Raw genomic sequence first — 23,203 nt, forward strand, 5'->3', positions numbered from 1 at the left:
ATTCTGGCTCCTCTGTTTCCCCACTGTACTGGGAATGCTGTCATGTCAAGCAAGGTGATGACCTCTCTTTTATGCTTTTGTTTCACTAGTAGCTAAAGAGGTTCCTTTAATGGGCAATGAAGGCTAAAAATGGATTGCTTAAATGAGCACTGCTGGCTAGCAGCTACTGGACACACCCTGCCTGGCTGGGTGGGGCTGGAGAGAAGCCGTCTGTCTGTTCGAAGGTAGATTGCAAAGGAGACTGAAGTCTGAGTTTTTGCAGCTGGCTGCCATGATGGAGACTTGGAGTGGCTCCAAGGGCACGGCGGTTGCTTTTGGGGAGACAGATGCTGCTTTCAAGACTAGCACTGTCTGGGGTGTTTGCCTCCTCCTCCACGCTTAACTGGTATTACAGATTGGTAGACAAAAAACACCCTAAGACTCACGTACTCTCTCATTATGAGGAAACAGTCACTGTGAAGCTGCCTACCATTCACAGTAGCAGTCACAGCTCTTGATTTGCAAAAGAGATGTAGAAAATAGCAAGGCTCTTTCCTTTGGACCAGGGTGATGATTAAATGACACGAGCTTGCAAGTTGCAGGTTTTAAGTGAAAAAACACTGAAGTTTTCCCCATGAAATCAAATATACTTATGATCCTGTCAATGCACATAACATAACATAATGCACATAACAGCCCGAATCCTTCAGCAAATACCTCAGTGACCTCATTTGGGCCTATTTAGAATTATGAGTTGCCAACACTGGGCTAGGAGATTCCAAAGATTTGAGGGGGGGGGGGGGCTGGGGACAGCAGAGTGTGGAGCTCAGCTGGAAGGTGGTCCCATCAAGGCCTGCCTTCAAAGAAGCCATTTCTGGTCAAACTGATCTCTGTAGCCTTGAGATCAATTTCAATTTTAGGAAGATTCCTCCTTGAGTTTGGTAATCATACTTAGACTTGCATGGACAGAGCTTCCAGTGTTATAGGGTTATTCTTTCCTACTTCTGTGCTCTGGTGAATTTTTTCTCAGTGCATGCTCGCTCATGCAAACTAGTTATGAAATGCCATTGGGAGTTGCAAAAGTGACAACCCAACAGACTGGGATGACACACAGCACACTATGGAGGGTGTGGGAGTGTCAGTTCCCTATAAAGTGCTCCGCTATTGGCTAATACCAGAGACAGGAAGTCAAACAAGATGAATTGACACTAAAGCTGGCAAATCTCCAGCTTAGAGAAGCTGTTCTGCTGGCTTGCTCTTCCACTCTGAATTCTTCTTCACCCTCTGTTGTAGAATGGAATATTTAAATAGTTTTGCAGTGGCCAATTAACACTGGCAATGAACACCAGTTCACTGGACAAGCACAGGAAGATCCAGTTACTTTGCTTTTTCATTTAAGTAGCCCATAATCAGCCTTGCCCATGGGGTGAGTCATTCATAAAATAGTCTGATGTGCTATTAGAGTCAGCCACACCAATGTCCAGCATATAATTAAGGAGTCTGCCACATTCGGAAGCTGCCCAGTAAAGCCACACAATCCTATTAGAAGGAAGATGCACTGCTAGTGCTCAGAACTAGATGATTCCTGGACATGTAAACTTAAGTTGTTTTTGCTGAATCCAGAAAAAAAGTGGTTCTGTGACCAGGTTCACCAACAAATTCTGTTATCTGGCACTCGGAAGAGAACAAGACACTGAGAGGTGGAACTTTTCCTGATGTTTGTCAGAATACTTTTCTACCATTGTAATGCAGGAGCCAGAGAAAGTTCTTCAATTTAGAACAAGTGGTACTGTGGGATGGATCCAAATACCCAACAAGTTGACTAGTTGTAGGAAACCTTGTGGCCCAGCATTCAAATACAGGCTTCTGTTCTCCCCTCAACTATGCCTGTTGAGGATATTGGGCTGCTAGATCTCAATCATTTTAGTGGCTGGCCTGTTCCCCTCCTTAAGGGATTAATCTGGCCAGAATTCATGTTATTCCCGTCATAGCTCCCAACCCACGGAGTGGGTTCCCTAAGGGGAAAACAAGGTGCCTTGTCTGAAATGTTTAGGTTTTTAGTGCTAGGATTTTTAATGGAGTGCAGGCTGCAGGCAGTTTTTAATGAGGAAGGTATCTTTTGGGGGGTTTTAAATTGGGCTTTATAAGCTGTTTTAAATTTGGCTTTATAAGCTGCCTGAAATCAGAAAGGAAAAGAGAAGTATAAATCAATCAATCCCAAAGCCTAATACTCATTGGGTGGGGTCTGATGATGTCATAGTCTGTCTGTGTCATGGTGTAGAACTGGGGTTGCCACATGGAAGAGCAGTTAATAGTACTTCTAGACAGGATTGGCCCTGGTTAGTACTTGGATGGGAGGCAGCCTAGGAAGTCCACAGTTGCTACTCAGATGCAGGTGTAACCTCAGCTTGTGGGTTCTGTGGGGCAGTACTTGGAAGGAGTTGCAAAGAACCAAATTTAAACAACAAAATGGTTTACTTTTCTTTACAATTAACACTTTTAAAATATCAACATTTAACGTTACAATTCAAGGTCCTGTTCAGGTTGCATTTCAAGTCCTTCTATTTACAGTCTACTGATATTGCCAAGTCCAAATTCTCCTTTGCAAGTTGGCTGGCTCCTGAAGACTCCAAGGGCTTGATGAACAGGTTGCAACATGATGAAGGTCTCCAGGAGAACTCTCACCCATTACAACCCATTGAAAGAAAACCCTTAACAAGGTGTTAAGGGCTTATAGAAACTAAGGTCCCAGAGTCTGGTAGCCTTGTTCTTCTGCAAAAGAGCTCTTTCAGCCTCTCTGTTACCCTGGAAGTCTCCACCCCTTACTGGGTCAACCCATTCTGGGCCAACCCATTCTGGGCATGGGGGTTACATTCTCCCCCACTAAAATTCTGTCGTCCCGACAGTAATTGCAATGCAACTTTTGAAATCATTAAACAATGATTTCCCCAAAGATTCCTGTACTTGGAGGAACCACATTTGGTGCATCTGAATGCAGAACATTGTCTTTCCCTTAAGCTTAGCTGCACTGGCCGTTTGCAAAACTCTTTACAGCAATTGTTGCAATTCAGCCAAGCAGTTTGCAGAAGGGGTGGGGGATTGCAACTGGAATCCCTTCCTTCATGCAACTTCCAAACAGTGTTTCAAATTAACACAGCAACATCTCTTGAACTTACATCACATAACAAAACAATTGTATGGGGATCAAACCCCCAACTTGCTGCACACTTCCATTGCAAGCAATTTATATTTGCAATCTCACTTCCAAGCCCCACGCTGGTTGGACACCATTTGTAACCTCAGCTTGTGGGTTCTGTGGGGCAGTACTTGGAAGGAGTTGCAAAGAACCAAATTTAAACAACAAAATGGTTTACTTTTCTTTACAATTAACACTTTTAAAACATCAACATTTAACGTTACAATTCAAGGTCCTGTTCAGGTTGCATTTCAAGTCCTTCTATTTACAGTCTACTGATATTGCCAAGTCCAAATTCTCCTTTGCAAGTTGGCTGGCTCCTGAAGACTCCAAGGGCTTGATGAACAGGTTGCAACATGATGAAGGTCTCCAGGAGAACTCTCACCCATTACAACCACAAAAGAAAACCCTTAACAAGGTGTTAAGGGCTTATAGAAATCAAGGTCCGAGTCTGGTAGCCTTGTTCTTCTGCAAAAGAGCTCTTTCAGCCTCTCTGCTGCTCCGAGTCTCCACCCCTTACTGGGTCAACCCATTCTGGGCCAACCCATTCTGGGCATGGGGGTTACACAGGCAATGGCAAGCCATCCCTGATGTCTTCTGCCTTGAAAGTCTATGGGGTTGCCCTAAGTCTCTGGTGATGGTGCTTTCCACCATGACCACATCAATGCACCACAATGAAGCTGTGCATAGTCATAATCATAGTCATAATCTTTGAAGAGATGGGTTTTTTTTGAGCTTTTAAAATGTTTTAAAAATGGAAATTAAAATAGGGTTGCCAACTTCATATCAGAAAGGTCCTGACTGGATACTTGGAAGTGAAGCCTGGGGGGGGGGGGGGGGAGGAAGGAGCTTAGCAAGGTATAATGTCATAACATCTACCTTTCATTTTCTCCAGAGGAAATGATCTCTGTAGTGTGGAGATCAATTATGAATCTGTAAAATTTCCAGGTCCCCCCTGGCGCTTGGCAACCATATGTTCTAAATGTAAAATATAGGTTGAGCTGATAGTGCTTCCTATCTCCAAGTTTAGACTTCCTCAGTCATTATGCCTATGCTATCCTTTAGCTCTAACCCTAGGTTTTGGAGAGAGGAGAGAGACGAACTTGACACTGGTTAGCAAAATGCTAAGATGCCCACATTCTTTCTCACAGGCACATTAGAACAAGAGGGTTTGCAGTGAATGATTAAAAAGAGGCACCAAATTCAGTTTAACTGGGCATTTATTTCTCTGCTCCTGCCACCTCCTGATCTCTCCCAATTGCAAGGGCAAATTTCCCACTGGAAGCAAATGGAAAAACCCACCCCGAGGAAGCAATTCACCTTTGTCATCTGCTGCTAGCAGGTTTTGGAAGAGGCAATGCATATATTTTCTAAAAATTAACTCCCCACCCCCCGCAAATCTCACTTCAGTTCTCTAACTCAGTATTTTCACGTGTCAGTGTGGGCATTACTGAGGAGAAAATTACGTAAGCAAGTTGTGAAGAGCCCAGGAAGAAAAGGTGATGGAATCTATCAGCAAAGGGTTTATCTGGCATCTGGCAAATGGCATCTATCAGCAAAGGGTTTATCTGGTTCAGCTCTTGTAGCTACCCCTCTTTCATTCTTTCCCGGGCAATCTAGACAAAAAACTACTTGCACATTTTTGCTTGTATCGCCACAATAAAAATTACTTTAAAAAAGGAAAGCCAGGAAGTCAGTGAGAGGATATGACATATGGCTGAGAGGGCAGTGACTCCTTATATTTCCCTTTAGGTTTGTCAGGATTGTACCTCTTATTGCTGGAGATAAATTGCCCTTATGAACAGACGAAGCCTCTGTGTATGGAGGTGAAATTAAGGGCATTTCCAGAAGTAGAGTTTTGCAGGTGTTCTTTACTCATAGCATCCATCAACCACAATCCCCGCATTAAGGGTGATAATGGCATGCTAGTCCGGGCACACCATAATGATTGGCACATACCACATATTTCTATTGCAGTCCTGAACCTCAATGACAGAATATGCCTATCATTCCATTCCTTAGATGAACTGAAGCTGTAACCTCAGCCCTTCCTATTATTAAAAACCCTTTAGATAACAGGGCTATTTGATAGAAGGAAACAATAGGTTGAATTGTGGTCGGCTGGAATCATTAAGAAGAAACAGAGAGGCAACACAAAAGTGCCCTGGTTGACTGGCAGCCTTAACCAGTTTACCAAATAGCAGCCACACAGCGAAATCAAGGAAAATGTTTAAATAACCCCACACAGTTGTACTAGAACACAAGACTCTTGAATTTCATTGGCACGACTCTGTAATCCTTGCAGGTGGAAAAGAAACATTATGGCTTCAATACGCTTTGATGAAAACATGTAGGAACCGCAAAGAGCAATTTTCACTGTAGGTGGTTGCAAAGGGCATGCATTCACCAAGAATTTATTAATTCTTCAGCTGTTTTTGGAAACAAACAAGGGCTAGAAAGCTGCAGGCATAAATAATGCTAGAACTTTGCTATCTTTTTCCTCTTGAAGGCACCTGCAATTAAATACTTACTTGATTTCCAGCCATTTAATACTATGTTTATTCTTTATTGGTCCATGAAAAGCCTCATGTTTTCATGTCTTATTCCTTTGTAAGGTGCACAGTACATTCATTTAATTATTTGGACTGTGGTCTCGGCAAACAGCGGGGCAGCTGCTGAATATTCTATGCCTGCTTATTACTTGACACTGCCAGGCATTATTTTCAGCAATTGATCTTGGCTTCTGCCCTTGTCCACATGCCTGACTGACAATTCATTCTGTTCCAACTGAAGTGCGATTCAATGGTTGAAAAGCAGGGAGTATTTAAACTCTGGTGAATGAGCAGGCTTGTAACCACAAAACCCTGACACCATCTTGGGTACAAATAGAAGCAGCAGTAGCAGCAGGACCAAAATTAGGTTCGCTTGATTATTTGAGTGGCTGAACATGTATATTGATCAGCAGGTGAACTGAATCTCTGTCCACTTTCCACCTGTCACTTTTTAAAAACAACCTTTTTGATCTTGTGGGTACATTTGGAATTGTGACATAGCATAGAGAACGCAACAACTTAATGGCTGCCACAAAATGGCTGCAGTAGGAGGCAGAGCCAGCTGCAGTTTTAACTTCAGTAACATAGTGAAAATCCTTGCACTGTGGTGGCAGCTGCTGCTGAAGCAACATTTAAATACCGTGCAGCTAATCACATTACCTACAGTCAATCAGAAGCCTTGTTGGACAAAAGCTCTATTTGCCCCCTGCCCCCCAACTTCCAAAAAACACTTGGCGATCATCAGAAAAGGTGTCTGCAAGTGCAATGGCACAAACAGCAGGCAGAATGCACAGACCCCTAAAAACACTGAGACTAAGGGAAAACTGCAGTTGACCATGGTAGTAAAGGTAAACTCAGGGCCTTTCCCCACTTACCTTAAGCCCCATGCTACTCTCCTCAAGTAGCGCGGGGTCCCCTGGCACTCCCCATGACAGGGGCAGCGACAGTGCAGCCGCCCCGAAGCCACCGCTGTCGCGCCCCCTCAGCGCGCGGCATCCCCGGCGCTCTTGTAAACGGCGCCTTTTGATGACCCCGCTTTGCGCCCGGGCGCACGCCAGGGATGCCGCGCGCTGAAAGCAGCACGCGGCATAGGGGGGATCGTGGTGAGTGGGGAAAAGCCCTCAGACCACAGTGGGAAAAGCCCAGAAGAGTCCTGCAACTGAGATGGAGAAAGAATGATTCCGTAGCTCATCTTTTCCAACTATCTTTCACCCTATACCATCTGTTCACTAATGGAGTTTCTTTTCCATAGGATTATTATTTGCAGATCACCAAAGGAGAGGATAGTGCTGACTGGCATAAAAGAAGCAGTCATGATGCCCTCTTGAATCCGTCCCTGAAACCAAATGATATTAGCATCTACAATGTTGTGTTTTGGGGGCAGGAACTTGCTGTTTTGGGGGCAAATTGTTCAGACCCATTTCAATCCAATTTTCCAGTTTTGTGTTGACAACTCTAGTGTCTAAGCTTCAGAGGGACAGAAGAAAAATATCTGTTGACTTGTTGGATCTCTCAGTAGTTTTGGCATCATTGACAAAGGTGTTATTCTGATTACCTGGGGTCCTGATCTTCTTTGGCTGATTGGTTCCAGCAGCTTGCCGTAGGGAACAACTGCTCAATTATGTTGCATTTGTCCAAATGAGTCTTGTGGCATATTATTTTGTTTCACGATATTTAGCATCTATATGAATCTGGGGATTGGAGGGTGTTGCCATAAGTATGCTGATAATCCCAGCTGTATTTCTCACGCCAACAGAATCAAGTAGGTCAGCAGATGAGTTTCTTACAGTAGCAATTGCACTGGTGATGGTCAGTAGACAGAAGTGTTGTCCAGACAGGATTGTGCTACTGTCAGACTATGGCCCTTTCCACTTTCAAAATGTTTTGAGGCAGGAAATAAAATGCTTCCTCCATGGAATTCTGCAGGGTTTTTACCTCCAAACGTTTTATTCGCAGCCCCAAAACGTTTAAATAAATCCCCTTTTAAAACAATTCTATTGCTGAAACACTTTGAAAACGTCTTCAGTTGCTGTGTGATCCATTTGCCCTTCTCTGCCACACTTCTCTGCTTCCCTGAACTTCCTCCTGGGCGCCATTTTCTGAGCTTACTCAGTTCCCCATCGCCTGCATATTTGTAGCATTTCTCTGTTTGTTCTTTTATTTTGGGGGGACCAATCTTCAAAGCATCAAGTGTACAAGGAGTATAAAATGCAGCAAAAGGCAGTGAAGCATTGAAACATCAATTCAACACAGAACTAAAAAAAAGGGGAAAATCATGTAACGGCAGCCAGGAATCATTTTGAAGGGGTGAGTGCATACATACATTGTTGTAACAAGGGGATTGAAAACATTTTAGAAATGTTTTTAGGGGATTTGTGTGGAAAGGGCCTGTAACATAGGTAAGCAGGAATTATGGAATCAACCTGCAAGATGGGGGTTGTACTCCCACTAAAGAAGCAGGTTTATACCTTTGGGGTGTTATTAGATCTATGGATTATTTTACAATCAGTTTATCGAAAAAGTACCTGACTGTTGCTGTGATTTAAAGAACTAGACTGGAAAGGTCTTCAGTCTAGCTCTGTAAATCATATCAGCAGTAAGGGTCCTTTTTCCATAAACTGACTGTAAGACTGTACACAATTTATTCCCTCCTGGAAACTATCCTTGTTTGTTAAAAATATGGGAAGTTACTTTGCTGAGTGTCAGATGGCTTGCCTAAATGTATCATAGGAAAGAAAAAAAATGAATGGCTCTCAGTCTGAAGGTATCATTCCCATTTTAGAAAAAAAATGATGCATCAAATTACATTTTCCCATAAAGTCCTCTAAAATGTGAGTTGAATTGCAACTTTTAAGTTGAATAACTATGCATGACATAGATCACGACGGGTAGCCAGGTAAGTTTGTCTGTGGCAGCAGAAAAAAGAGCAAAAGTTTAGTAGCACCTTAAAGACTAACAAAATTTCTGGCAGGGTATGAGCTTTTGTGATCCACAGCTCACTTCTTCTAATGTGGCTAGAATGTGTCTGACCTTAAGGAGAGAAGAGCAAATTCAGAACCGAATGACAAGAACATGTAAATGTCAACTGCAGGCAAATGACAATAGCAGGCATGACTGGATTAAGTATCATATGCAGAAGAGGTAGTTGGCATGGAGAAATCAGCATTGGTAATGAGACAGGAATCCTAGATCTCTGTTCAATCCAAGAGAATGTATTTTCTTGAACTTCATTACATACCATTGATATTCAGTGTCTGAATTCATTCTTCTCTACTAACAGCCCAATCTAAACTGTGGAGGTGACCAGGGGCGGTACTGCTATCGCCCCGCCCCACCACCTCCAGAGGACTTTTCAGAGGGGAGGGGAGGGAGAAAACAGCAAACCCCTCCCTGCCTCCAGAAAACCCTCCATTGGAGCAATGGACTTATACTACCCAAAAGGTTGGTTCTGCTCCTGGGAATGCCCCAGCCCCTCTCCCACACACACATACTGGTGTCCGTTTTGGATGCCAACGTAGCCCTGGCATACCTGAGACATCTAGCTGAGACCATCCATGTATTGGTCCATCCACTGCAGCATTTGCCCCTTGTGCCAGTAGGTGGGTACCCATGCAGGTGCAAGGCTGCACCAGCTCCATAGGCAGGTCTGCCCCCCTCCTGGATTGGGCTATTAAGGACAGATGGACTCACATTCTAGCTGTATCTGAAGAAGAGAGTTGTGACTCATAAAAACTCATACCCTACTAAAGGTTTTGTAAATGTTTAAGGTGATACTGGACTCTTGCTCTTTTCTCTGTGTTACATTTGAACATGCCAATAAAGGGACTGTGATGACCAGTCACATGTTCGAAGACCAGTCTCATGGCGCAGAGTGGTAGGTTCCAGTTCTGCTCATGACCTGAGTTTGCTCCCAACAGAAGTCAGTTTCAGGTAGCCAGCCCAAGACTGACTCCGTCTTCTATCCTTTCGAGGTTGGTAAAATGAATACCGAGCTTTCTGGAAATTGTGTAGATAACTGGGGAAGGCAATGGCAAACCCCTCCATAAACACACTCCATAAACACAGCCCAGTAAACCTTGTGATGTTGACATCACTACATGGGTCAGTAGTGACCCAGTTCTTACACAGGGGACTTTACTTGATGCTGAAGATCTGTTTTAACAAAGGTATTTTTTTTTCAGAGTTGTAAAGTTGGGTAGAAATACTGTCTTTTCATTATCTCACAAAACTGGTTCTTGGAAAGACATTTCTTGGTAACATCAATGGATGTTAACAATCTTAGAATTTGTGATGTTGGTGCTGCTGTCGGTCCACTGTCAAATCCTCATGAAGTTCAGTTTTGTGACTAACAAGGCTACTGTGGTTCCATTCTTTCAGGTTCATGAACACACAAATCTTGACTATAGATAATTGCCAAGGCATAACATGGTAATGCTTTGTTGCACAGATATTGAGCTGTTTTCTGTACTAAATATCAAGCTGTTTCAAATGTGTTGAAAAGCTGAACCTTAAACACTGAGATGGGTGGTGGAAGGGACAGATTGGGACTTCCCTACCAAGAATTTCATGAATAAGATATCAAAAGAAAAATCAGTCATACCCAATGCATTTTTAATTTAAATCAAGCTGGTTGAACAAGAAATATGGTCGTGGATATAAAAACCAAATGAAAGAGAACAAAATATACTAAGTGAATCAAAATTCTCACTGCATGTGGAAACAACACACATGCACAAGATGAAAAGGTTTGTGATGATCAACGGCACACCAGTGGTGAAAAGCACCTATGAAAAACGAAGTCCCAGCTGCTCTGAGGAAGTCATCTTGCAGTCTGCTGACAGGCATGTGGGCATAAAGTCCATTTTGCATTTTCTTTTTAAGTTTCAGAGTTTCCCATTGGCAAATGCTGCCTCCTGGAACTGAGGAACGAATGTTCTGAAATAAGTCCTGGAGGAAGAATAAAGGGGTTGACGTTAGCAAAGAGCAAGGCCAAAACATTCTGTCGTGAGTATATTCTTCTGGAACTGAAACTTCAAATCAGTTTAAAAATCCTTTAGTGTTTCACCTATGATGGTCCTTATCAAACCTGTCAGTTTGATCCTTTATGAACGGATAGTGCAAAGCAATCATTTTGCTGCATTGAAATAGTGTGGTTATATTCACATCTTGAATCATAACTAATTTGCATGCTTAAATCTCTCCCCTTCCCATAGAATGCTTGTGATGTCAAGTTGCAGATGACTTATGACAAACCCATTAGAGTTTTCAAGGCAAGGAACGAATAGAATTGGTTTTTAATTGCCTTTCTCTGCATAGCAAGCCTGGTCTTCCATCCATGTACTAACCAGGACCAACTCTGCTTAACTTCTGAGATCGGATGAGATCAGGTAGCCTGGATCACCCAGATCAGGGCACAGATTGCTTACAGTCTTTGTTTTGAGGGGGGGGGGGGTGAGGGAGACATTGAATCAATTGCCCCTTCAACTGAAATACATTTTGCAGGCAGTTCACTGAATGATCTGCAACTTTCCCCTCCCATAGTGCAAATAAACCTACTTCTTTCACTGTAAGTAGAACAAAATTTTGCAAAGACCAACAAGGTGAAATGGGCTCTTTTTCAAAGAACTCTAGGAAAGAGACAACAGCAAGCATTTAACCTATATTGTTTGCTTCAGAGCTAGGTAGCAAGGAGTCCCTGACAGTCTAAATCTTTCACCATGCTTCCAGAATAATTTAACCTGTAATGTAATAATTGGATTTATCCATGTTTCATAGGACAGAGAAATGTAGCAGATACAAACAATGAAGAGAATAACAGTGCAGTTAGCTTTGAACTATAATCTGCATCCATATATGTCTTTTTATAAAGTATGAAATCAGAGCTGGCAGAATTACTCTAAAAAGGATTAGTTAAATCAGTCCAGGAAGGAAATATTAAGGCTCTGGATCAACCACAATTCCTTTCTGAGAAAAGTCTCGGAAATATTAAAACAATTGCATGAGGGTACGTGGCGGATGTTTTGGAACACGAGAATATGAAGAATTTGAGGCTCAAAAGAAAATATTTGGAAACTACCATTATGAATAAGCTTTAATCTGCTAAAAGTAAGGAATTTAACAAAGTGAGCTTTGCCTTACAAACTCTTATACCCTGGAAAATTTTGTTGGTCTTTAATGTTGGTTACTATTCTCTAATTTTTGTGATCCTCCTACACCATGTCATTTGTATCCTTCTTATTAAGTGGTCACCATGTCTAGAAACAGCATTTATCAGAATACTAATACTCTAACTAAAATGATGCTTATACTTACAATGGCTCATTATGCATGGAGTGCTTATCTTGGGGCTCTTCACTGAGCAGTGGAGTTGTAGTGGGGTCCTCTTGTGTTTATTTATGCCATTGGTTTAACTTGTAAATGTGCACTTGGATTGTTTTAAACTGTTTTATGGGAATGGCATAATTATAAAGTTTTTTGATTGTTGGTTTGTGTTGTGACCTGCCCTGAGCACCGCAGGGAAGAGCGGGATATAAGTTGAATAAAATAAATAAATAAAAAATGTGAGGAGATGCTCACTGCACAGCTTGTCTGCTGAACTCTTCTGGGTCTGCTTTTCCTGGTTCTCTTAACTCCACCCATCAACTCACTCTTAAAGGCACAGATCACATCACACCTGGTGACCTCAAGATTGCTGGCTTTATTAACACCTTTAAATTACTGTTATATTGATAGTGCTGTTATAGCAGTTATATTGATTGTCATGATCAGCCCCTGTTTAATCCTGCCATGTTTCCTGTCTCCTGCCTGGGATGTGGGAACCTTTTTCTTCTTATTCTCCCTTTCTGCTGTGCTTATGTTTTTCCGCTTTGCTTTTCAGGCCTTATCAGCTTATTATACACTTGCTGTTGTAGCTCTGTCAGTTGTGAGGTATGTAGGTTGTTTTGGCCCGGGGGGAGGCAGTTTCTTCTTTTCTAAACCATGGGGCTGATTTGGGAATTGGTAGGCAGGACTAGAGTGACGTGATATGGGGAATGATATGGGGTATTAGGGAGGCTGCAATACTGGCTTAGTTCTGGCAGTAGCAGTCTAAATGCTTATAACTGATGCTGTTTCATAATAAAGAAATCAACTGAATACAGAGTCTTGTTATTGAACAGTCCTGGGCACAATAGTGTCCAGCCCTTTCAAAAAAAAAGAACTCCCTCCAAAATGGAAAAGGCAGATCATTTTCCTGGACCACATGCTGCTGAAGAAGGGGATCATGTCCTATAGCTGATATTCTCTCTCCCGCTCTCTCCCTTCACACACAGGAAGAAAGATAGGCTTGTTAGTTCAATATTCCTGTACTAGTTTTACCATTATTTTAATAGATCTAATATGGTACAAATGCTGGAAGTTGAAATAAAATTTTAAAAAGCTGAACTTAAAAAAAACCCACACATCCGCTCCCTGCCACCCCTGCGGGCGGAGAAGAGATAGATAGATAGATAGATAGATAGATAGATAGATAGATAGATAGATAGATAGATAGATAGATAGATAGATAGAGAGAGAGAGAGAGAGAGAGAGAGAGAGAGAGAGAGAGAGAGGAATAGTTACACCATTCCTGGAAAGGGGGAGGGCTGAGTTCATATAGAAACATTGGCTGCATAGCAGGACCAAGAACTCACTGCTAGTATTATATTGAGCTAGCGATATGAGAATTTAGAGGTCAGTGTGTTTGGCTAAGCCCATGTGGTTGAGCTTCTTTTCTTCAACTTCCTCTTGTTGGCTACTGAAAGATAGCAGGAAGAGTAGGAAGCAGGAAAGAGGCAGCAAAATAGAAGGGAGGTGAGGGGTCAGGAATTGATGGCAATAAAAGGGAGTGGGAAGGATGAAGCTTGGTAGAATGGCCATGGGTGGAGGGAAGATATCCAGAGCAAAGCTATGCTCACTGGCAAATCTGCCCTGCTCTGGTAGTGAAGCAAATTAAAGTCATGCTAGAAGTGATGTTGCTTGCCACAGAAGGAATGGAAAGTGAAAGCGGGGCTCAAGGAAATATGTCTGTACAAGAAATCTTGCCGTGACTTGACATTCATCCCTGAAGTGCAGCAGACAATTTCTGCATAATCAGTTTTGAATGAAATGCACTTTCTAATTCCATCAAAAAGAGTTGCAGTTTTCACAGCAACATAGTATGTTTTATATTCCTCCATTTCTCCAAATGATAAAAAAGCTGGATCCACTGGAATAGTTCACAAAAGGCATCAATGACACAGAACTTTCCCCACTTCTATCTTCCCCAAACAACAGGACATTTGTCCTAAGAGTGCTCTCTGAGGACCAGCAGAGCTTTTAAGCAAGATGAGCCACAACACAAAGGACTGCAAAGGGGGAATCAAGTCAAATTGACTCTTTCTCCTCGCTTCTGGCTTTTGTCTGTGGAACAGAGAAAAAGAGCCCATTTTATTTGATATCTCCTAGCTGCTGTGGCTCCCTTATTCTGAGGCACATTTTACTTGAGAGTCTCCTCTGGTTCTCAGGACAAATGACAGACTGCAGGAGGAAGGAAGGGGATAAGTTGGGGGAAAGATCTTTTGTGCCAACATGTTCTGTGAACTCTTCTAGCGGTTCCAACTCCAGTTTCAAGGTAGCCTTTCACAGAGTCAGCTTCCCCTTTTTTGCCTCCTCTTATGTGGAACCCATGGGAGCCACTACTGCAAAAACAGTCATACGCAAGAGGAGCTTGATTATAACACTGGCTTAGTATTGCCAGGATCAATGTACCAGCCTTGCAAGCACGCATGTAGACTGTAGGATTTGCTCTTGGTCTGATCCACAAGTTGCTGTGAAGAATTAAAAGGAACTTGCATTTTTGGGCCATAGGATTAAAGAGGCAGGCTTAGCTTCAGAGGGCTATTGAGCTGAGTGCTAGACTGCTCACTGTCCAGGTGCCTGTATGACAGTGCCCATTATCTGTCTGTCTCTGCTGCCACACATCTCATCATGCCCAGAGGTAGCAGTAGAGATTGAAGGGAACACTTTGTCCTGAGCGCCAGACTACACCACTGATTTGGACATGAAAAATGTTTCTTTTCTTTTTTTGGCAGGGAGGGAAAAATAAGTGGAAGAGCGCAGGAAAATTAATTGGGGATGGGGAATACATAAATAGAAGTGGTATTGCTTTGGGGCAGGATGTGTGGGAAACATTTTTGTATTGTTGCTGTGACCATTCTGCCTCCATTTGTGGCACCAGACTCTTTCTTTTTGCCTGTGACATGTGGATAGCTGATATCAAATCTTTAGCAGCAACACAAAGAAAGTTGGAGTAAAGAGGCCCCTGCTTTGCGATAGATGGAAATAGATACCACATGGAAGGGTTCACTGCTAATTACCAAAAACTGCTGTGAAAGAACCAAACCCAAGTTAATCTTAAGCCATGCACCACTGGACAGAATAAACAGAACTTTTTGCAGATGAAAATATAACTGTTGTCATTTAACCCCATGTTAATATTTTAAATGTTTTGATGTTCACCATCTTGGGGACCCTGTTTGGGTAGAAAGGAAATGTTTTAAATAAATTAATTAAAGGCTTTTTGGAATGTCTGCATTGGGTTTGTGTTCATTGACGCTTTGAGTTACACCAGTATCTGGTGTGAACACTAAAACGTCTGATTGGCTGTAGATAACCTAACTGTACTTGTATAGTTCTACTAGCATAGATTGTTGCCAAGAGGAATATGCCCCTATTTAGTTGGCATTACCATCTACCATTTGGGCTAGCATTTGGCCATTCTGGCTAGTATTTGGACTAGATTCAAAATGGTCTGCCAGATTTTTAAAAAACTGCTAAGCAAAAATAAGGTGGGCTGTTCAGTGGAATCTGAAGCTAGCTGTAGCTATTCTGGATGATCCAACCTGCAACAATGAGTAGCTCATCAAAGAAGGAGCTGAAGTATACAACCCATAGAAAAACCCAGTAGAGCAAACTCAATCCAGCATGACAGAGACACCATAGCTATTACATTGCATATTTTGATCCAATCTGCTTCTTAATCATTTGTTGTGCTCTTTGCCAAATGCTTTTCTTTGAACCTTTCTCCCAGCCCTATTTGGTATGCCTGTTTTGACCAATACAATTAAACTATCCTAATGACCCTTGAATTTAGAAAAGGAAAGGTTGCCCCCCCCCCTCTATTTTCCCTTCTTGCCTCCCCTCATTCTCTGATGTATGCACTGCTCAGTGGAGGTAGCTACTAGATGGTTCCCATAATCAGGGGTTGGTATTGAACAGCAATGTGGTATTTTATGCTGAACTGGGATATAGTATTGTTCTAATTGCTTGTGTGCAACTCTGTTATCTCATCAATAAATTTTTACCATTATGGTCTTTATTTTCCTTTTTAAGGCCGCTTTACAATGTCATCACTGTTTATTTTCACCCCAATTCTCTGAGCATGTAGTATTTATTCCACTCCTTTTGAGCCTGTACCAGAGTCTTGTTTACACAGATAGAAAAGTTTACACATCACTATCAACACAGGAGAACAGAGGCATACCAGCATAAAATGGCCCCCAGGGGCAAGGCCTAATTTTTTTATTCCATCGCCACCAATAATTGGGGGGGGGGCATGCAAAACAAGACCTTGCCCATGGCAGGCTCCCAGTCTGGGGCTGGCTCCTGCTGGCCTCCCCAACCTCTATAGGAGGCCACGCCAGCTCGTGAGGTGGGGAGGTGGCATCACCAGCCCAGGAGCCTGCCGGCCGCTCCTGGAATGGCACCGGCTGCTGCTGGGCCAGCTCCCCCAACCTCCATTGGAGGCGGCGAGCAAATGCAACCTTTGATAGAGGTGGAAGGCGGCAGCAGCTGGCCTAGGTCAGGAGCCTGCCGGGTGCTCCTGGCTGTGAGCAGGCAAGGCCTCTGATAGAGGTGAGGGCCCTCAACACCGATAGAGGTGGGGGGGCCTGGCACCAATAGAGGTGGGGGGCTCCTGCCCAATGTGCCTGACCTCCTGCTCCACCTCCTGCTCAACCTTCTTCCTGGCGCAGCCGAGACCAACCCAGGCCAGGGCAGGCCAAATCAGGCGGGGTGGTGGGGGCTCATGCAGGGTGGCTGTGCCACAGCACAGACAGATGACTGCCTGCAGGGAGAAAGGGCTGTAGTGCTCTGTGTGCCGCCTGCCAAGGAGGAACGCCTCAGCTCATGCATGGCCAATGCAGGCAGGACCTTCACTCCAGCTGCAACCGCGCCGCTAGAAGCATGGGGGGTGATTTTGTGCCCCCCCACGTGATTAATTTTCAGGAGCCCAAGGACAAGTGACCTCATATGTTTCCGTGGCCAGTAGGCCCCTGCAGGAGAAACTTGTCATGCTAATGGTGACTTTGTACTTTACACAGATGGTAAACTCGGTAAACTATGCACCATCGTTAGATTTCTATGTGGTTTTTCTCTCTCCTCTTAAGAGACATCTACACAAGAAATACACTTAGAAAAATTACAGCCATCTGTTAGCTTCATCAGTGTGGGTATTTGCACCAAAATATGGGTGGGAATGAACATGTATGCATTCATCTTCTGAAGGCAAAGCCATGCAGGTAGACAATATCCATGCTCAGAGGCAGACTGAATAGTATGGGATAGGTTTCCTCAAAGTTTCTGAAGGGCAAGAAAAAGCTCCACAACAGTTTTTCAAATTAGCATGTAATACAATAATCTACTGTACATCTGGCAAGTAATCATGCCAATCATCATGTTCCAAAATAACAGTAGTGGAACTACTAGAGTAGATTGGAGTTTTGAACTCATAATAGCTTGCACCCTGCTCTTTCATATAAACATACGTATACACGAACAGACCAAAATACAGCGTGTAACCTAGACGTCTAAACAAAGGATAACTACACGCTTAAGCCCATTCTTGCTGAATGAGTTAATGCTCCCAACAATTCAGAACCTAAAGCAAAATATTCCCAAACAATTAAAACCACATATATTTGTTTCTTAGAATGCTGACTGACTCATACTAATAAAAGACTCTCGGAGAGGTTTGAGAGGTGCCTCTCTCTCCATATTTACAATACATGTTTTTAGTTCTATTTTTACTGCTATTTATTATAGAGATTGTATTATAATAAGTAAAAACAAAACATGAAAGCAAGACACAATATGCTAGCTACCAGACAATATACACATCCAGAGTAAAACTCAGTATTGCTCACAGCACACAAACCAAGCAGAGATGTCAACAATTCTTCTCTGGGGTCAGCTGCTCTGACCGTATCACTCTGACTGTATCAATTCAAAGCACTGGTTACTTGCTTTAAAACTGCTCACAGCCTACGGCCCTCACCTCCCAGTCATCAGTCATGCTTTTCACACAGCTTCTTGCTTAAGGTGCCCTCACCTTAGGACTATCCACACAGCTACAGCAAATCATAAACTTTTTCCATAATAGGCCTAGCTCTTTGGAACAGCCCGTCACACTAGGTGAAGAGAGAGCCTTCACTTTGAACATTTAGGGGGTCATAACAAGCAGTTTTTAATCCAAAAAGCCTTAGATACAGGGGACTTGTTATATCAGATGTGGCTGGTATTTTGCGGATTGTGTGTGTGTATTAATTTTTGTCAGTTCTACGTTTAACTGCTTTTTAATTTGGTGATTTGTATATTTCAATCTACTTTAATTTGGTTCATTGAGCTGCTATTCATGTCCCTATAACAGGGCTGCTGCAGTGTTCCGCATCCAAAGTCCAAGGAGATAAGGATAGCAATATTTAAAATGAATAAATAAAACTAAAAGTGCAAAGCCAAAGTGATTTTGCCAAGCTCCCAATCCCAGGCTAGTTTACAATCTACTTTTCAACTATGACGAGCGTGAAAACTCAGATTGCAGAGACGGGTACGTAATAATTTGTTCTAACAGCAAAGCTTGAGCAACTGCACGAAATATATCAGCAGCTAAATCCAGTTTAAGTTTCTAGCAAGCAGTTGGAGGAGCGTTTTCTTTAGTGTCCAAAGTATCCATTTTCCTTCCTGCTGTGTTTAGGTTTTTGGTAGACGTTTCATGTATTTTGTTCTTTTAAGGTGCTGCTCTTTCTCATTGATTTCATGCTGTCAGCCACTTTGGGAGATCTGTGAGCACACAGTAAACTGTCATTATTTATTTATTTATTTATTTATTTAAGTTTTCAATAAATAAATCTAATTAATTTTTAATTTTTAAAATATGTGTACAACGCCTTTGTGATACTCAGTACATTCAACTATAGGTGTTACGCTCAAGGATGCTTAGAGAATGGAAAGTTTCTTTACTTGTTTAATTTGTAATATCACGTTGGAGCAAACAATGAATGCCAAAAGACGTAAGTAGATAACTTCCATATTATAAATCATGAAGAATGGTCAGAATCTTACATAGAGGGAGAATAATTGCTCTACTAGCCTCACTTAGAACAGGTGAAATAGTGGTAAGTCTGGAAGGTGGACTGAAGTCAAAACTTTCTAAGCATTAGAGAGTACATAGACCTGGAATTAGTCTTTCCAGATGGGCATCTGTCACAATTGTTTATTGCACACATGTAATGTCCACCAACAATGGAACACTGTCCTGATTCGTATCAACACATGGTACATCGTATCTGTGCCATACAAGCTAACCTTAAGCAGCTACTGAAGTTTTCTTATTGAAGACCCTGCTGATGACAAATTATCCAATGATAGATAAACCCTCAAAGCCACTGTTCTGTGTTTAAACTACTTTATGTTGGCCTCTTTCCATCTCCTCACATTCTGGCTATAGTTGCCCCAGTGCTTTAATGTCAAGCAGTATCCTCAAAAAGAAAAACTAAGTAAATCTTGCCGGCCCAAACATGGTCAAAGATGCTTCAAGATGAAGCATAAATTCAGGACCAAAGTAAACAATTTGTCACCAGTACAGTGTGGCTTGTCATACTCATTCAACAGCAAGTGACAGGCCTCTAGAAGTCACCAGCAACATTATGTAACATGCCACTTCCTTCTACAAGCCCAATGAATTCTGCACTCTCTCTGTTACCTGGAGGCAGTGGCAACTAATCTAAGCTGAGCATCTCTTTATTGGTGGGTTTCAAGCAATGTGTCAAGTTATTTCTGGTTTGCTTACCACTGCTAATTAGTGATTTAGTATCTATACCTCTAAAAACAGGCTAAAATCCATCTTGTCATGAAGCATTCACAAATATTGTAGTTGGGGTGGGGAGACAGGAATGGTATATTATAAATACTTCATAATGGAAATCGTGACAGGAAATGCTTCATGACCCACGTAGAGATTAGCAACAGCAAGATTGCATGTGCCTGCCAGGAAGGAAGGACAGAGGTAGTGAGCCTAGTGAATGGAAAACTAAGTGGAAGACAGCCCAGGAGCCTGGGGTGGGGGTAGGTAAGGAAAGGTCAGTCCATAGGCAAGGCATAAAAACATAAGAACATAAGAACTAGCCTGCTGGATCAGACCAGAGTCCATCTAGTCCAGCACTCTGCTACATGCAGTGGCCCACCAGGTGCCTTTGGGATCTCACATGCAGGATGTGAAAGGAATGGCCTTCTGCTGCTGCTGCTCCTGAGCATCTGGTCTGCTAAGGCATTTGCAATTTCAGATCAAGGAGGATCAAAATTGGTAGCCATACATCAACTTCTCCTCCATAAATCTGTCCACGCCTTTTAAAGCTATCCTGGTTAGTGGCCATCACCACCTCCTGTGGCAGCATATTCCAAACACCAATCACACGTTGCGTGAAGAAATGTTTCCTTTTATTAGTCCTAATTCTTCCCCCCAGCATTTTCAATGGATGCCCCCTGGTTTTAGTATTGTGAGAAAGAGAAAAATTTGTCAACATTTTTCTACCCCATGCATAATTTTATAGACTTCAATCATATCCCCCCTCAGACGTCTCCTCTCCAAACTAAAGAGTCCCAAACGCTGCAGCCTCTCTTCATAAGGAAGGTGCTCCAATCCTTCAATCATCCTCGCTGCCCTTCTCAGCACTTTTTCTATCTCTTCGATATCCTTTTTGAGATGTGGTGACCAGAACTGAACACAGTACTCCAAGTGCGGTTGCACCATGGCTTTATATAAGGGCATGATAATCCTTGCAGTTTTATTATCAACTCCTTTCCTAATTATCCCCAGCATAGAGTTTGCCTTTTTCACAGCTGGCATGCATTGAGTTGACATTCTCATGGAACTATCAACTAAGACGCCCAAATCCCTTTCCTGGTCTGTGACTGATAGCACTGACCCTTGTAGAGTGTATGTGAAGTTTGGATTTTTTGCCCCTATATGCATCACTTTGCATTTTGCTACATTGAACTGCATTTGCTATTTCTTAGCCCACTCACCTAATTTATCAAGGTCCGCTTGGAGCTCTTCGCAATCCTTTGTGGTTCTCACCACAATTTGGTTCTCACACCATAATTTGGTATCATCTGCAAACTTGGCGACCATGCTACCCACCCCTACTTCCAGGCATACTGGACTAAGGACTACAAATGCAAGAAAATGAAAGAAGGTAGTTACAAGAGGTGCCAAGGGGGCTGGAAGGAAGGGATTGTAGAACAATCACAGCATGATCCAGGAGCAGGTGAGATGTGTTGCAAGTGTGAAGAGAAATGGAGATGGAAAGGAAGTGGGGGTACAAGACTAGGAAAAGAGGACAGAAAACTGAGGAACCTGTATAACACAGTAAATGTTTGCTAGCTAACACAAAAGAAGATGCCAAGATAAAAAGGGTTAGCTACACCTGCAAACAACATTATTTGCTTTCAATAAACAAAACCATACTTAGTCTTTCCTTTACTGAAAAAACTGCTTTCTTGCCCCGAACCCAAATGAGGAAAAGTTACCACCCTACAGTCCTTTAAAAGGTAATTCTACACACACGCCAAAAAAAATATGGCTATCAAGTGTGGCTTCCAAAGGCTACGTATTTGTTAACATATTTCTTCTTCATAAGAACCATAATCTGCTCAGAACAGCATACAGGCCCAATCAAATTAACACAGAATTGAGAATCCTAAGAATTATCAAGCAACAACTCTTGCTCTTACATTAGCAACAAAACTAGAGTTCGACGCTGACTGATCAGTGGTTAGCTGTTGGTGGGTAATGTGTCAGAAGATGCCTTTCAAAATACTTAGTTGCTCTTGTCAGTGAGAGGGAATCTACTCTGTGTCCCTCCATTACCTGAAGTTTAGGCAAGACAGGATCTTTTTTTTAAAAAAAAGGTCTAACTTTAAATTGTCTTGTGAAGAGATACCTACTTTGTCACTTGGCTGAAATCTTGGCAGTACTGGGGGGCTTTTGGAATAAGATGTATTTGAACAATCACTAGAGGTACTGCTGATTAGTGGTTATTAACTGCACCACTGTTCCGTTTTCTGTTGCATTTTAAAAGCTTGTAATGTGATTATTAGTTTCACCCTTTTGTTGAATTTTTAATGTGCTTTTTTAATACAACAGTTAGCTCCCTTTGAGGGTCTTCTTACAGAGAAAGATGGGATACAAATATAAACAGAAAATACAATAATATAAGCACATCACAGGAGTGTGATTTTGTCAAGTATCAACATTGTATTACTTTTAGCTCAATGCCTACAATCTATTTAATGCTTGATAATCTTGATGCACCTAACCATTAAGAAGCTTTCTGCAACAAAGTTTGTGTTAGGATAGTTAAGGTTTATTTTAGTATTCTGGAAGCAGCCATCTGTGGCTGGCATCTTCTGAGGATCCTCAGAAGATGCCAGCCACAGATGCAGGCGAAACCTCAGGAGAAAATGCTACTAGAACACGGCCATAAAGCCCAGAAACCACACAACACCCCAGTGATTCCGGCCGTGAAAGCCTTCGACGATAAAATGTTCTTCTGTTTCTTTCTTCCAGCCAATGTAACTATTCATGCTAGGGAAATTTGGAGAACTATTCCTCCATATATTAGGAGAAAGCAAAAATTAAAAGCTAGGCAGACCTGGCCAGAAATGGTAAGACTTGGTGGCTCTGACCTATTTATCTCATGTTGCCAGTTCATAATAATGTCATGCTACATAAAGGATGTCAACACGGTGGCCGCAAAATGCATCTAGAGTCTTGTAAATCCCTCTGACTATACACTTTTTGAAGCTCAGGCTGGTAATTCTCAAAGCTTTATAGTTCTCTGTTCTTGCTGAAACTTGTCCTGAAACAAAGAAAACTTGTTTTGAAAATGCTTGCCACCCACAGCAGTCTGTTCTGGGGCACTTGATGAGGAGAGGGCCAGCCCTTCCCTGACCACACATAGTCTGGCTGGCTGTTTTTGTGCAACTCCCAGTAATTAACCTTTAAAAGTACAAAAGATGGATAATACGATGCTCTCAAAGACAAAGTCGCCACCTTCCCAGAAGCAGTGACCCAGACACACACACCAGGGGTGGGGACTGTTCATAAAAGACAAAGTCAGAAAACTCATTTATACAAAGAGGA

The 23,203-nt window shown here is 42.4% G+C and overlaps 1 protein-coding gene across 4 annotated transcripts in view; it reads right to left on the bottom strand.

Moving 5' to 3' along the window:
- Positions 1-10,321: 10,321 nt before the first annotated feature.
- The window catches only part of BABAM2 (BRISC and BRCA1 A complex member 2), a 166,438-nt gene continuing 153,556 nt past the window's right edge, over positions 10,322-23,203 (bottom strand). For all 4 annotated transcript variants that reach the window (XM_048513689.1, XM_048513850.1, XM_048513618.1 and 1 more), the window contains one exon: positions 10,322-10,674. In XM_048513689.1, coding sequence (XP_048369646.1) covers positions 10,611-10,674 — 64 coding nt within the window. In that variant the 3' untranslated portion in view covers positions 10,322-10,610. The remainder of the gene's footprint in view (positions 10,675-23,203) is intronic.

The sequence above is a fragment of the Sphaerodactylus townsendi genome, linkage group LG01 (assembly GCF_021028975.2).
Source record: "Sphaerodactylus townsendi isolate TG3544 linkage group LG01, MPM_Stown_v2.3, whole genome shotgun sequence".
In the NCBI taxonomy this organism is placed as follows: Eukaryota; Metazoa; Chordata; class Lepidosauria; order Squamata; family Sphaerodactylidae; genus Sphaerodactylus; species Sphaerodactylus townsendi.